The sequence below is a fragment of the Schistocerca piceifrons genome, chromosome X, assembly GCF_021461385.2.
Source record: "Schistocerca piceifrons isolate TAMUIC-IGC-003096 chromosome X, iqSchPice1.1, whole genome shotgun sequence".
NCBI classification, from domain to species: domain Eukaryota; kingdom Metazoa; phylum Arthropoda; class Insecta; order Orthoptera; family Acrididae; genus Schistocerca; species Schistocerca piceifrons.
Window position 1 is genome coordinate 395,954,281 of NC_060149.1, and position 16,463 is coordinate 395,970,743.

General features: G+C 44.0%; 1 protein-coding gene across 1 annotated transcript in view; it reads left to right on the forward strand.

Moving 5' to 3' along the window:
• LOC124722384 (organic cation transporter-like protein) overlaps positions 1–16,463 on the forward strand; it is a 186,606-nt gene that overhangs the window by 59,719 nt on the left and 110,424 nt on the right. Inside the window, exons 2-3 of the mRNA XM_047247557.1 lie at positions 8,024–8,187; positions 12,597–12,719. Of these exons, the coding sequence (XP_047103513.1) occupies positions 8,024–8,187; positions 12,597–12,719 (287 nt within the window). The remainder of the gene's footprint in view (positions 1–8,023; positions 8,188–12,596; positions 12,720–16,463) is intronic.

The window sequence follows — 16,463 nt, forward strand, 5'->3', positions numbered from 1 at the left end:
ACCATGAATCCTGCAGGGCTGTCCATAAATCCTTAACAGTACGAGGGGGTGGAGATCTCTTCTGAACAGCACGTTGCAAGGCATCCCAGATATACTCAATAATATCCATGTTTGGGGAGTTTGGTGGCCAGAGGAAGTGTTTAAACTCAGTACACTGTTCCTGGAGCCACTCTGAAGTAATTATGTACCTGTGGCGTGTAGCGTTGTCCTGTTGGAATTGTTCAAGTCCGTCCGAATGCACAATGGACCTGAATGGATGCTGGTCATCAGACAGAATGCTTACATTCGTGTCACCTGTAAGTGTCGTATCTAAACGTATCAGGGGTCCCACTAGGTGCACACGTTCCACACCATTACGGAGCCTCCACCAGCTTGAACAGCCCCCTGCTGACATGCAGGGCCCATGGATTCATGAGGTTGTCTCCATACGGTACACGTCCATCCGCTAGATACAATTTGAAACGAGACTCGTCCGACCATACAACATATTTCCAGTCATCAACAGTCCAATGACGGCGTTGGCGGGCCCAGGCGAGGCGTAAAGCTTTGCGTCGTGCAGTCATCAAGCCTACAAGAATAGGTCTTCGGCTCTGAAAGCCCATATCGGTTACGTTTCTTTGAATGGTCCATACGCCGACTCTTGTTGATGGCCCAGCAGTGAAATCTGCAGAGCCGGCAGCTGTGACCGAGCGGCTCTAGGCGCTTCAGTCTGGAACCGCGCGACCGTTACGGTCGCAGGTTCGAATCCTGCCTTGTCCATGGATGTGTGTGATGTCCATGGGTTAGTTAGGTTTAAGTAGTTCTACGTTCTAGGGCACTGATGACCGCAGATGTTAAGTCCTATAGTGCTCAGAGCCATTTCAACCAAATTTGAAATCTGCAGCAATTTGCGGAATGGTTGCACTTCTGTCGCGTTGAACGATTCCCTTCAGTCGTCGTTGGTCCCGTTCTTGCAGTATTTTTCCAGCCGCAGCAATGTCGGAGATTTGATGTTTATCCGGATTCCTGATATTCACGGTACACTTGTGAAATGGTCGTACGGGAAAATCTCCACTTCATCGCTACCTCGGAGATGCTGTGTCCCATCTCTCGTGCGCCGACTGTAACACCACTTTCAAACTCACTTAAATCTTGATAACCTGCCATTGTAACAGCAGTAACTGATCTCAGAACTGCGGCAGATACTTGTTGTTTTATATAGGCGTTACCGACCGCAGCGCCGTATTCTGCTTGTTTACATATCTCTGTATTTGGATGCGCGTACCTACACCAGTTTCTTTGGCGTTTCAGTGTATGTTATGTATAGTGCTTTTTAGTTTCTGTATTGTTGTTGTATTAAACAAGGCTACACTTGGGCATTTGTGACATAATGTACTACAACAACACTGCTATCACTACTGATATCACATTCAGTTTTAACCAGCGTCCATTAAATATCTTTCTCTAGTACCTCATATCCTGTGTTATCAGATCTAGTGGCTCCGATAGCAGCTGCAGATCAGGTTTGAGCATTGATCCTTCTTCAGTTTTTATATACGTATTATTTAGTCTTGCTCTTAATTCTTCTACTTCTTTTGGCCCAAATCGGCACTTACTTTGTGTATGTTCTGGCTCAGACAAACGTGGGCGATGCATCTCTTCTGCTGGTAAAATAACGCTGTAAATGGTAAGCAGTAGTTATCTACGACCAGTTCTGGCCCAGATAAGTATCTTATCTCAAGTTCGCTGATAAGGACTTCCTGTTTTAGGTTATATACCGAGGCAATTGGGCGAGATTACCCTCCCCTCCGCTCTCCCCAGAGAAACACTATCTTGACTACTACGCACGTGGGGCAGTTGTGGAAGGTCACCCAGGCGAACTCTTGTCCTAAACACACACCTGAGGCAGTTGTATGTGCTACAGGACATAACCTTATACTGGTCACGTGGTCGTCAGGCACTTATGTGATATGAAATTGGCGGAAAACCCCTTCCATTCCCATGCTCCTCTTAGCCAATAAGAGCACATTAAAATGCCGGGAAACCCCTCCTCATCCCTTGTAACTAATTCAATTGCTTAGGCGTCTTCATTCGAGGTCAGTGCACCATAGGTAGAGGATCAAATTTGTTATAAACAAATTATTGTTAACAATAATTTTTTCTCTATAGTTTAGTAGTGAAAACGTCAGGAAATAATATATGATGTAACAAATTATTTAATGGTTTACGAGTAAAAATTTCTGTAATTTTCTACAGTAATTTTTATTGTTTGAATAAAATAATTTCGCGTGTTAGGCCACTTCATTATAAAACACTAAAACAATCAAATTGCCGACATTTCGACCGATTTGCTGCGGTCGTCTTCAGGGCAGTTATCTGTTTGATACTGGTGAATGTCTTCCCCTATACACTGTCCATTTCGGTTATAAGGTGGCTACCGACGCCATATATCTGCAATATAACTGGACAATTTGAAAAGAGATACCTATCGAGTGGGCCGGCTGTGCTACTCTGGTGGCTGATTGGAAGGCGCCTCTAGTAGGTAATTCGTAGAAAATAGCGTATCGGCAGGCTATTGCCTGTGCCAATCTAGTAAGTGATTGCTAGGCAACTCTTGATTGTCATTGATAGGCAATAAGAAATAGGCAGCTTGCACCAGAGCTGGTGTTTTCCTGCAACGAAGCCTTAAGGTCACAAGCCATTTCTCGTATGTCCATTCTGTCAAACATGGGTCAAGAAGTGCTGTTGGGTGCTTCGGGGTTGTAGGTAGTTAGTTCATATGAATCGCAGCCTTTCAGTCGGCAGATGAAACTGTCTGTCTCCATATAAAGTAATTTAGGGCCACCGAAGTTTAGCTTCGCAGACTCGAAGTGGAGTTTGGAGAGGAACGGAGAATACCTACGGTTATAGACAGGCTTGGTGAGCTGCACTGAAACCATAACCATCTCCACAGCAGCGAGTCATTTATTGAAGATGGTGACCCATTTGAAATTTGATCTGGCGGTTTAATTCTTGCGCCAACACGACCTTTTCCATCATCGGTAAACTAAATAAATTTCACGCTATTCTCTAAAATTTCCATGATTTTCCCGAAACTTGAATTATTCATCAATTTTTAAAAATTTCAAAGACAGACATCACGAGAGTCCTCTATTCGGTGTCTACATCAATGCCATGGGTGATTCAATCCCAAAGTAAGACATTGCTGAAGGTTTCTGTAGCGCAGAATAAATCTCCACTTACTTCGCAGCGTTGTCGTCAGCCTGAGGACGGTACCATTGCACAGGTCCAGGTGCTCCCGACACAGTGGCAAGTAACTGTGCACGTCGTGCAAATGGGTAAGGTGTTTCAGTTCTGCCTCCAAGACGTATCCCTCACCAGAATCAGCGGCCACATTTTGGATCTCATCTTCCAGTCTGTCGACTTCTGTTTGGGCAGCAATCGAAACTCACCAAAACGGCAGAGACTGTTGCATGGCATACCCGTGGAAGTCATTTATATCCAAGTAAAGGATGTAACGTAAATCGTAAGGTGGCCTATTCACCTCCTCACTCATTCGCAGATTATTCGTCTTGGTGCACGTGAGCAAAGCCCCCTACAAATCCCACGTGCGAATAAGAGCAGCATCAGTCAACAGTTCAATTCTGGCACGTGTTCTTCTTAACATAGGATCCTACGAACGCCCTGACGTGTTGTAATAGAAGGCAGGATCCATAAAACTTGTCATTCACTCCGGAATTTCTCAAAAATATCTTAGAGCAGGCGTACATCGGTGTTCACGTACAATCTAGCGTATTCTCCTGAATCAGGGACGTTGAACTCCTGCTAAACATTCACCATGTGCTCTTACTCATCTACTGTTATGGCTCTGCCTGTTAGTTTACTGTATAATGCAGTTGTGTCGGGAAATATGGTTACATGGGGTCTCTCCCCCGAATCCTGGTATTTGTAACTTTTCATCATCGATTATGCAGCTCCAGTGATGTGCAAGTTCATGAAGAGATGCGTCCACGAAACGTAGCGAATACAGCAAGTGGAGTGTTACTTTTGACGTGATTCGCTTGGAAAGAGGTATGACACTGACCTTACGATATTTCAAGCCGAAACCGTGTAAGTGCTCAACAAAGAAGTGAGCATCATACTTGATCAATTTATGGAAGGAGATAGGTATGTGTCGTGGTAGTTGGTACTTCAAATTGCACGCGTTGTCACGTGCACTGCGGAACTTCCTCTTTAGATGACACTCTCTACTAGGAGTTTCCGCTTTTCTATCCAACAGCAGCCCACAAATATTACTGTCAACTGCCTGCTTGTATAATGCATCATTCTCCTGCGAGTCAGAGATGCGAATGTTGTTGCGATAAATGCGATCAACTTTACACACAAGTTTTTCGACCTCAGAGAGCAGCCACTTCGTAGGATTATCCCCGACGTATCATTAGAATTTGGTGAAACTGCTGTCATATGAGCATACATCTTGATACCCTGCCGCGTACAGTACGTGCCGTTCTGTATCTTCACAACGCCCCACTAGAGTATGAGGCACTCAGAGTCAGCGTATAAGATGAAGGGACATTGTTCCTCTTGGTAGGTGTTCTTAAACTTCAATATCTTTTGATTCTGGGTATGCATTTCCACACGTACCGGTTTCTGCGCAGAGCAGGCAGTCAGATGCCCTTCATGATACTCAGTCTTTGTACAAGAGTTAAGACATTTATGGCAAAAATGACTTGTACCACAGCCGGCCGGAGTGGCCGTGCGGTTCTAGGCGCTACAGTCTGGAACCGAGCGACCGCTACGGTCGCAGGTTCGAATCCTGCCTCGGGCATGGATGTCTGTGATGTCCTTAGGTTAGTTAGGTTTAATTAGTTCTAAGTTCTAGGTGACTGATGACCTCAGAAGTTAAGTCACATAGTGCTCAGAGCCATTTGAACTTGTAACACAATATTTTGACAATTGGACAGAAAGTAGGTGGGGAATCCTTTTTATCGACATCTAATGTTGCTTCTCGCCCTCGGAGAATTGCGACATAGGAGTATCTACGTGTTTGGAACGCTGACTGGGTTTCAACTACTTTATGCTTTACTTCTTTCTCTATTCTGGAACCGAGTGGCGTGACCGATTCAGTGACGAGGTCGGCTGTTTAATTTTCGACCTACGCTACACGGTGGAGATATGTAAGGTCTCCCTAGATAGGTCGGGTGGGCACTGCACATCGTAAACAACTACTCTGGTGGCAGAGAGGTGTGGAATGATCATTGTTTTTTTCTGTACATTAGATGAAACTCCGACATCCCAGTAGAGAAACTGGCTCTTGATGAATAATGGGCTGCCTTTCTCCGCAGACATTCAGACATTTCATTGAAACTGGTCCTACCAGAGATCAAGTTATCATAAAGGCGAGCGGTGGACACAGCCTATATAAACCCTTTCACTACCATTGGAACATATGTGTACCATGATAGGTGTAGGAGAACTAGTGGGAGTTTCCATCGTGTTATTGGTATGCATCAATGTCCCAGTAGTAAAGGAAAGCCTGCTAATGGTTTGCCGAATTCTTATAATTACGGCTTGCACCTGTAGGTTGTGCTGTCTTCAACCCTCTGTTCCATTCCGCTCTGTATCGTTGCACCGAATTAACGCGCGTAGAACAGATGTGCAAATTGGGCTGCCGTCGCGCCTTCCCTGACTATTCGTGTCAATGAATTGCACGCACATATCAACGTTTGCCGTAACACAAACGCGCACCTATAACGTGAGTTAAAACCTGGAGAGATGCTCTATCCACTGATGTGTGTCTGTTTTCTGTATGTTTTGTAACATCCGCGGAATTGTTTTCTGAAATCCTGGAGTTGGTTATGAATAACTCTGTATGTCCAACACCTCCCCACGTTGAAAAACGAAACGATTGGAAAATATTTGTTTCAAATTGTTATTTCTTGTTATGATATTAATTTTAAAAAATACACATTTCACTCCGAAAAAAATTTGTAATCAAAGGTTTAATATCCAGTAACAGGTGCTCAGATACTTTTGACCACATAGTGTAGGCTGCGGTAGTTTTGCACAGATGAAGATGATAGCACATTATATACCAGTCTTTGAATTGAAGACTGCGACAACAATAGTCACATTTTACACTTTTATTGGTTCTAAATTACTTAGGACGATTCACAATTAATGTTACACACTTCTAGACATTGTAGAGGGGACTTAGTAGGTCAAGTTTTACGTATGAACCCATGTTCGGATACAGTTCGTTTCCATGTTACAAGTATGACAAGATGTACAGATTTCACTCCTATTTACTGTGAAATTACAACTACTGTTCGATATGACGACCACCAAGTTCGGTGCACTCAGTGTATCTGCGCAGTAAGTCCGCATAAACTCTGTCCAAAATGCGTGGTGCAAGGTTAATGACTTTTGCCGCAGCCAAGATGCGTGCAACTAGATCTGCCTCCGACTGGACAGGGGTCTCGTAAACGAGACCCTTCGTGTGGCCTCACAAGAAAAAGTCCAAAGGGGTTAAATCTGGGAATCTTGGCGACTAAGCATGTATTCCACTTCGACCGATCCAACTGCCCCCGTAGACTATCTTCAGATTGATTCGGACACGAACTGCAAAATATAATGCCGCGCCATCATGCTGGATCCGCAGTTCATGTCGAATGTCCAACGGCACATCTTCCGAAAACACCGCCAGCACTTGTTGAGGAATATCAAGTACCTGGCACCAGTTAGGAGGGGGGGGGGGGGGGAGGATGAACGGCCAAAGGACACGACCATCGCAGATACCCCCTCAGATGCCGAATGTTTCCTGAAATCTTCGTGGTTTTGGGGTTTTCTTGATCCCATGTGCGGCCATTTAGTACGTTCAGAACACGTTCCCCGTTGAAATGCGCTTCGATGGTGAATAAAATTGGTCCTGGAAATGGATGAAAATCCACACAAAGGTATAAAAACCAAGTACAGAAATTGACATTTGGCACAAAATCCGCCGGAAGCATGACATGTACTTCTGAGGGTGATATGGGTGGAGCTGCTGTTCATGCACAACACGCTAAACAGACGAGTGAGACACATGCAAGTCAGGTGCAATGGCTCGAGTACCCTCGATGGGTTCTGTTCAGCTTGATGAAGCCCTTTTCTTCCAGTGTCACAGTGCACCGCCTTCTTGCAGCACCAAAATTTGCTCTATCGCTTGTGGATTTTCTATTTTCCTGCAACCGCTTACCTACTCTGGTAAACATGGGATGAGATGGGGTCACACAGTTTGGAAAGTACTCGTGGTACAGACGATGAGCTTCTCTTCCTTTAAGGCGAGCTTCACGGTAAATTAACAACATATCGGTGTACTCTGCGAATTTGTACTCAGGCATCCTGCTACTGCGGTACTAGTCACAGTAATGTCAACTGATGCATCACAAGTAAGCATGAAAACAAGGCAGATGGAAACAGACGAAATCATGTGACTCGCGTCATCGTACCATTCATGAATGTAGGTTCAAATGGTTCAAATGGCTCTGAGCACTATGGGACTTAACTGCTGTGGTCATCAGTCCCCTAGAACTTAGAACTACTTAAACCTAACTAACCTAAGAACATCACACACATCCATGCCCGAGGCAGGATTCGAACCTGCGACCGTAGCAGTCGCGCGGTTCCGGACTGAGCGCCTAGAACCGCTAGACCACCGCGGCCGGCATGAATGTAGGTAGCTAGCGATAACAGGCGCACTGCGTAAGAGATATCTAGCGCGCGATTGAGTAGCTATTGTTTCTCCTTGTAACGTGGAAACAAACTGTTTCCAGACTTTGGTTCCTATGTAAAACTTGATCTACTAAGTCGGCTCTACAACCTCTAGAAGTGTGTAACATGAATTGTGAAACACCCTGTACATATTTTTTTTAATATCTCATCTGGTTGAGGAGTGAATACGTTACCTCCTGATAGTCCACCCACTGCAAGTGGGATGAAATAACAAAAAAATTTAAAAAAAATGTATACGCACGGTTTGACACATTGAGGCTGGTGCCGGCAGCGGGCGACCCCGTGCAGCTGTGCGTGGGCGAGTGGGGGCGGTGGCAGTGGCGCAACGCGGTGCTGCTGTCGCTGCTCAAGATGCCCGTCGCCTGGTACCAGCTCAGCATCCTCGTGCTGGAGGCGCCGTCGCCTTTCTGGTGCGCCGGACACCCGCCCACGCAGGTAAGCCGACACCCACACCTTTCTTTCTCTTCTGTAACATAAGGGACAATGTTGTATCTCGGAACGCTTTTCAGACTTTGGCCTCTAGCCAGCCGTGGAAGAGAAATTTACTATATTTTCTTATCCCATTGTTAAATTATGGCATTCGCAGCAGTCTTTTCTTGAAATTACAAAAAATTCCCGAAAATTAAGGTTTTCCAAATGTGAAAACATATTCCAAGGTACAACATGGTCGTGTACTTAGGAGCAAATATTCTATTGAAATTTAAAAACTTTGCCACCTAGGAAATCTTGTTAATACTATATTTAGTCATCTATCCGTTACAATATCACTCTGCTAGACACAAAAAATCAGTTAGTGAAATCCAATTAAGCAGAACTATTATCAAAAACCAGTTAAAAGTTAAACATATTTTGAAATTGAAGCTACTTGAAACTAGCACAGATTTCCATATTCGAGGCAGGCAAAATTGTTAAGATATTAACAAAACTCGGTTAATTTACAAATACCACCTGTTCCATGGTCAAATAACTCCTGTTTCGTGGTTCAAGATGGTGCACGACCGACGAAGTATGGCTTAATTGTCCACAAGCTATGAAGGGCGTTCGTAAGTCCCCGTTACAGACTTCAATGATTAGTAAAGGGGAGTAACTATATAACATTTTGAATAGAAACCGATGTCCGGAAACGTACCGCTCCCGTCCTACGACGTTTTCAATTTAGATCTTTAAGTCATCCACTTCTGCTTGAGGAATTAAATTAGGCGTAACACAGTACAGTTATTAGTTAACAGTTCGAAAGGAAACTTAACGAAACATCCGTTTATCACTTAAGCACATTTTTTTGTATTAACACTTAAACATTACGTGTTTACATTAGTCCAAAACAGGAAAAAAAGGAACTCAGCATAATTTCATTTCGGAAATCGTTACGAAATTCAATATTTTGATCCGCGATCCACGTATCAAAAGCGTGCTGAGAACACACCTTCATTTAACGACTGAGAGGAGCGACCCTTGCGTGGAGTTGCCAATACTAACTGACAAGCAACTCTGCGTGAAATGACGGCAGAATGAGGGATCCGTTAGGACAGTGCGGCGAAATGTGGCGTTAATGAGGTACGGCAGCAGACAACCGACGCGAGTGCCTTTGCTAACAGCACGACATCGCCTGCAGCGCATCTCCTGGGTTCTCGACCGTATCGGTTGTACCCTAGCCGACTGGAGAACCATGACATGTTCAGCGGCTCTCGATTTCTGTTGGTAACTGCTGATAGAAGGACGCAGACCCCTCGACACCATGCACCCAAATTATCAACAAGGCACTACGCGAACTAGTGGTGGCTCCATAACAGTGTGGGCTGTGTTTATGTGGAATGGACTGGGTCCTCTGAATGTTTGGTTACTTGGAGACCATTTGTAGCCATTCATTGACGTCATGTTCCCAAACAACGATGGAATTTTTGTGGATGGCAATGTGCCATGTCACCGGACCACAACTGTTAGCGATTTGTTTGAAGAACATTCTGGACACTTCGAACGAATGGTTTGGCCAGCCAGATCGCTCGACGTGAATTCCGTAGAATATTCATGGGGCATAATCGAGAGGTCAATTCGTGCACAACGTCCTGCATCGGCAGCACTTTTGCGATTAAGAACGGTTATAGAGGCAGCGTGGTTCAATATTTCTGCAAGGGACTTCCAACGACTTGTTGAATGCATGGAACTTCAATTTGCTGCACTACGCTAGGCAAAAGGAGGTCCGACACGATATTTAGGAGGTGCTTGATGATTTTTTGTCACCTCAGTGTAAGCTTCACTGCCATGACTTGCCCTGACCAGCCAGAAAATTATAAGCACCTACCTAATACCCTTGGCCGGGGGCTATGCATTGTGGCATGGAAGCAGTGAGGTCTTGGTAAGTCGCTGGAAGGATTTCGCACCACATCTGCATACACCTATTTCCCGTAAATTCCGTCGAGGGGGACGATGAGCTCTGACGCGACATTCAATCACATCCTAGATGTGTCCGATCGTAATAGGTCGGTGGTCATATTGTTCTGGCTGATCAGTGTACATCAGCGATATAGTCACATGACACTCTGAAAGTGACCAGAGTGTCGTTTTACTGGGGTGATTAAGTTCTTCTGCAGAGAGCTTATCATCACAGGTAAAAGAATATGCTCAATGTAGCCACCGATGCACTGAACAGCTTAGTAGATCCATGCTTAGGCGTAGCTGCGCCGTACACCTTAGCGTAGAAACAATCAGTTTACGAGGTTGTGCTGAAAATGTTTTATGTCAGAGCTTTTAAAGCATTTTAAATAAAATAAATGTTATTAATGTTCTATGTTTTTATTCTGTGACAGTGCTTGCATTGCTTCACCACTATCAAACTGAAGTGCTCGAAGGTGTTCTTTAATTTATGCAAGAAGAAGAAAACCGGATGAAGCCAAGTCAGGACTGTATGGAGGATGGTCGATGACTGTGAAACCAAGGTGTCGGATTTTTGTAGGTGTCACAGTGGTCGTGTGTGGTCTGGCAGTGTCATGCTGAAGCAGAGGTGCTCCATGTGTGGAAAAACTCTTCGAATTCTAAACTAGATTACAGCAAATTCTAAACTAGATTACAGCACGCTGTTTCTCATGCACGACACAGTTACATTACACACCACCATGTTACACGCTACAATTCTGTGTCCTCTAGCCGCAGAAGACTGCAAATATGTAGACATGCTAGAGGGCTCCGAATTGTAACACGTAACGTAGCGTTGTGTAACGTAACTATATCGGTGCGTGAGGAACAGCTTACTGTAGTCCCTCTGTAAACTGAAAGCATTAATTCCAAGAGTTCGTCCACACATGGAGCAGCCTCTCCTTCAGCATATGACAATGCCAGACCGCACACAACCGCTGCGACGTCTGCAAAAATCCGACGCCTTGGTTTCACAGACGTAGACCATCCTCATACAGCCCTGACTTGGCCCCATCTGGTTTTCATCTTCTTCCATAAATTAAAGAAAGCCTTAGAGGACTTCACTTTGATGGTGATAAAGCAGTGGAAGCAAAAGTGAGGCTGTGGCTCTGTCAACAAAGTCAAATATTCTACAGAGACAGTATCAACAAACTGGTTCCTCGTTGGGGAGAAATGTGTTTGTTGCCAGGGTGGGTATGTTGTGAAATAAATACGTAGACATGAAGAATAAAGATGTAGAATGTTGACAACGTTGTCTTATTTTAAAATCTTTAAGAGTTTTCACATAAAAAATTCGGAGGCCTTACTTTTCAGCACGCCTTCGTAACGCGAAACAAGTTGCATAACGCTTCAACAACTGACCAATAAACAGTGTGTAAGACAACTTCCCACTCTGGTGTTAAGTTTAATCTTAGCCATTCTGCATAGCATCGTAGTTGTGTACCATAAACTGTCATTGCAAATACAGACTTCTGGTCAACAGCTCACGGTCTTGCACTTGGAGTTGCTGGCGCTCGATCACAGGACCCCAAATTGCGTATGTGTGTGTGTGTGTGTGTGTGTGTGTGTGTGTGTGTGTGTGCGCCCGCGTTTGTGTGTGTGTGTGTGCGTGCGTGTGCATGTTTCAAGCAAGTCGCTGAAGTGGCGCCAAATAAGATGATTTACAGCAGGCTGCCTGCTGAGTTCCGTAACTCACTTGCCACTCAAAGAGCCATCTAGTGACATTTCAAACTGGACAGGTCAGTCTGTCCAGAATAACAAGCTCCCTGGCGGGAAATATTGTAACTCTGTGTGCACCGAACTGAACTTTCCCCCTATTATGCGTTGAGAGTGGATGCCTCAGGCAGCCTGGAGGCACTGCGGTGAGCAGACGTATGTCTCGACCAGCCAAGGGCCGCAGCTCGCGGGCGCCTTGTAAAAGATTACTGAATATCACCTTGTGCACTTGTTAAGTAATACGGAAAAAAGTATTTTCACGTAAAGCTTGTGTTTCCTCTCATAATTGTGGAAGGGAATAACGGGGAGGACATTTAGTCCTCTTGTACTACACACTCCAAACTTAAATGTACCAGTTCAGGACCAGAGGCCTGCAAGTGAGCTGTGTACAATGCCGAACTCCCCAGAAGGGTATTCCCTGCCAAATGTGCCGCACACAGATATCATTTTCAGAGACTCCCGGAACACGTATACATTGCCATTGTGTCTATAACCTCTTTTCATCTTTGTGACGTCGTTCTTTCGTTAGGTCGTCAGTGAAGTGTCTTTCATCCCATATCGTCTTCTTTATAGTAAACCGAAAAAAGAAACGATTACTTGCTAATACATTCCAGTCTCTCTTTCTGTACCAAATGTGTTAGTTTCTGTTAACTAAGACTTTGTGGGAACCACACACTTGAGATTGTTGTGTATGCCTGATTTGTGAAACTTTGTCTCAGGAATCCTATGACGCCTGCGTAGTGCCACGTAATTCATCCACTTGGAACGACAGTTCGTCATTGGAACCATGCTCATCGTGGGAATACGCGCCTGACATTTTCACATCTACTATAGTAACGGAGGTAAGTATGAAATTTCATATCTGACAGCTAACACAGACGCAAGTCGTTTTAGATTAATACTCTTAAAAGACTCCATTTTTTTGCGAAAATTGGAGGTACACAACCTTTTCAATTTTTTCGAGCTTTAATCCAGTTTTGAACGACATTGTTCAGACATTTAAAAACGACTTTCTCATAAACTTTCTTACCATTTTCTCTAGAATTTTGCTGAAATACAGCACGTATAATAATCTCATTAAAAACAAAAATTGCTGTTGTAGCTGCTGTATGTACTGGATAAGGCTGAAACTTACATTTTAGTCAGAAAAATATAAAGGACGCAAATTAGCGAAACAAAATATTTACAACTCACTGAAATTTAATTTAATAATTTTAGAACATTTTTAAAAATGATAATTTTCAACTTTAAATTTTCGTTCGTTGAATAATAGCTGGAAGAAACAAACACTAGATCTCAAAACTGAACTGGGTTAACGTTAGTAGGTTTGCACAAAAGATATTATAAATAAGCAAAAATTCAAGTTCCGAAAAAAACCACTTAAAGAAAAAAAAATGGTTCAAATGGCTCTGAGCACTATGGGACTCAACTGCTGTGGTCATCAGTCCCCTAGAACTTAGAACTACTTAAACCTAACTAACCTAAGGACATCACACACATCCATGCCCGAGGCAGGATTCGAACCTGCGACCGTAGCAGTCGCACGGTGCCGGACTGCGCGCCTAGAACCGCGAGACCACCGCGGCCGGCCCACTTAAAGAAAAATATACAAAATTAACTCTAAATTTGAACATGCATTCTAAAAAATGTCATATCCGTAGTCCTTTGCTGTAGATTTTTCTTATCCGTCCTGTATCTTCCTCTAGTTACTTTGCATTCTTCTTTATGTTTACAGGTTTTCATTTGCGTAACTACGAAGATTTTTTTTAGAGTTTCAGTATACCACACCGATTCCCTCAAGAATCAGTGTCGCAGATGTAGAACCATTATTGAAAGAACAAATCGCATCCAACAAACCTATACATACGGAATCTTTGGAAAACAATTTGGTTTTAGGCTACCTTTCCCATAATACGGCATGGAGTGATTCATTTTATGTAAACTGAACACAGTTCACACTATATATATCCAGATAAATAGGCTACGCCGCGCGCTCTGAGGCGTCTTGTCACGGTCGGCGAAGCTCCCCCCCGTAGGAGGTTCGAGTCCACCCTCAGGCATGGGTGTGTGTGTCGTCCTTAGTGTAAGTTAGATTAAGTTAGATTAAGCAGTATGTAAGCTTAGGGACCGATGACCTCAGCAGTTTGGTCCCATAAGACCTTACCACAAATTTCCATATTTCCAGATAAATATGTGGAGAATCGAAGCATTGATAGGTAATCTCAAAACTGAATGTTATTCACTGTTGAGAATCTGTGAGCCACGACTACCCGAACGTAAAAATTCAACAGGTCATAATGAAAATACTGTGAAACATACAGGGTGAATCACCTAAACTTGAACCACAAATATTGCGGAAATGGGAAGTGCTACTGATGTGCGGTTTTCACAGAATGGGCTGGTAGTCAGGGACACGTATTGTCAGCTAATAAACAGATTTCATTTATAATTAGAAAATTTATTTTTGTGCAAAAGTACACTTATTGAAATGGAACAATGCCTATTGACATTAACAGATTAAAAGTAGGGTAAATCAGAATGTCAGTAGTGTTTGTTGCAGGATTCTGGAGCGAGTCGATTACGAGATATTTTATTTTGAAAAGTTTCCATACCAACACTTGTCTCTCCTATTCAACCTACATGGTTGCTAGGTCCGATTTTGTTATGCTTGCTTGCAGTGTGCTTGTGTGTTCCTTGACTGCATTGCGACTTACTAGTCAGTTAGTGTGACAGTCCAAGCAGTAGGTCGTGTGTGGACGACGGGATTTACCAACGCAGAAAAAGCCGATATGCTAACGGTGTATGGGGAGAGAAAGAACAATGCGACTCGTTCTTGTACGGTGTATGCAGCAGTATATCGCAATAGACGTCAGTCATCTCGGCAGTTATTTAGCAGTCTCTTCAACCAGTTACGTGAAAGTGGTAGTGTAACACCTAGACAAAGTAACAAAAGAAAACAAGTGAAAACAGAAGAGGGGAAAATTGATGTTCTTGCTGCTCTTGCAGTTGATCTGCACGTTGTCTACCACGCAATCGCACTAGGAAGAGGCATGAAACAGGCAAGTGACCTTCGAGTTCTCCATCGACATTGGTTCCACCACTGTCACATCTCTCTCTATCAAGAGCTGCACGGAAACAATTATGAGAATCGTATTAACTTCTATACACGGGCATTAAGACAGTATATTCCAGATATATCATGTATCTTGTTTAGTGATGTTCCATGTTTACCGATCATGACCAGATAAACCACCGAAACATGCACTATTGGTCTGTTGACCATCCCTGTCGACTTTGTCACGTGGAATTTCAGCGTCCATGGAGTGTAAACGTGTGGAGTGGGATAGTGAACCACCAGCTCACAGGCACGTTTTTCACATATGGGTCACTGAACGCACACAAGTATCACAACCTCCTAACACACCATCTCCCATGGGTGCTAGAAGACGTCCTCTGCAGACTAGGAGGATCTTGTGGTACCAACATGATGGCTGCCCAGCCCACAGTGCACGAAGTGCTACAGCATGTATTCACGAACTGTTTCCAAATCATTGGATTGGATGCAGAGAACATACCTTGGCCGACCCATTCCCCGTATATGATGCCTGTAGACTATTTCCTGTGGGAAAAGCTGAAAGATGCTGTTTACAACGGCATGCCAACTGCAACCGTTGATATGCAACAACATATTACTGCAGCCTGCTTGGACATCTCTACTGAAATGATAGCACTTGTGTAACAGTCGTTCCGTTCCAGACTGGAAGCGTGTATTGCCGCTTTCACTGGTCATTTTGAATACATCCTGTGATGGTGAATGTTGTAGTTACTGGTCAAAACTACATAATTGGTGTATGCATGTGCTTTGTCCTTATGGGTGCTAACACAGATATTGTACAACTGTTGGTGTGGGTACTTTTCAAAATTTGAAATTTTGCTGGCTTAAGCTGTATGCAGAACTCCAGTTGGCAAAGACGCTGCGAGAAGATCGATAGTAGGCGCTGGAGCAAGCGAGCCTATCAGGAGAGAGGCCAAAGACAGACTTGCAAGAAATGCGCCAGCAGTGCCCTCTCGGCCGCCAGTATTGAGATCGCCGCCGCAGAGCGGAGGGCCGAGTCAGTCATCCAGTGAGTCACTGAGTCGTGTCATCAGTCGCAGCCCAGTCACTTGCAATCACAGACAGTCGCAGTCACAATCAGAGTCTCTGTCTCAGCCAGCACATAGCGACCAGAGTAGAGTGCATAGTGGGACGTGTACTTCACCAGCAGTGAGGCTAACGTGGTCTATTACGGAAGAGTATGTACCACAACAACTTGCTTTAAGATAAGTAGATCTCTGTTTATGTTAATAAAGAACCCTGTTAATACATGCGTGCAGTTGTGTTATAGAAAGAGGATAGCGGCCACCAAACAATGTCCTCTCCTTGCTTCCCATGGTACTAGACTCTACAGTGGCAACGAGACGACACAAAAGAAATCTCCTAAACGACTCTCACAAGAAACCTGTAACAAACAGCACTGTCATTCTAATTTACCCTACTTCTAGTTTGTTAAGGCCAGTACGCATTGCTCCATTTACAAAAGTGAATG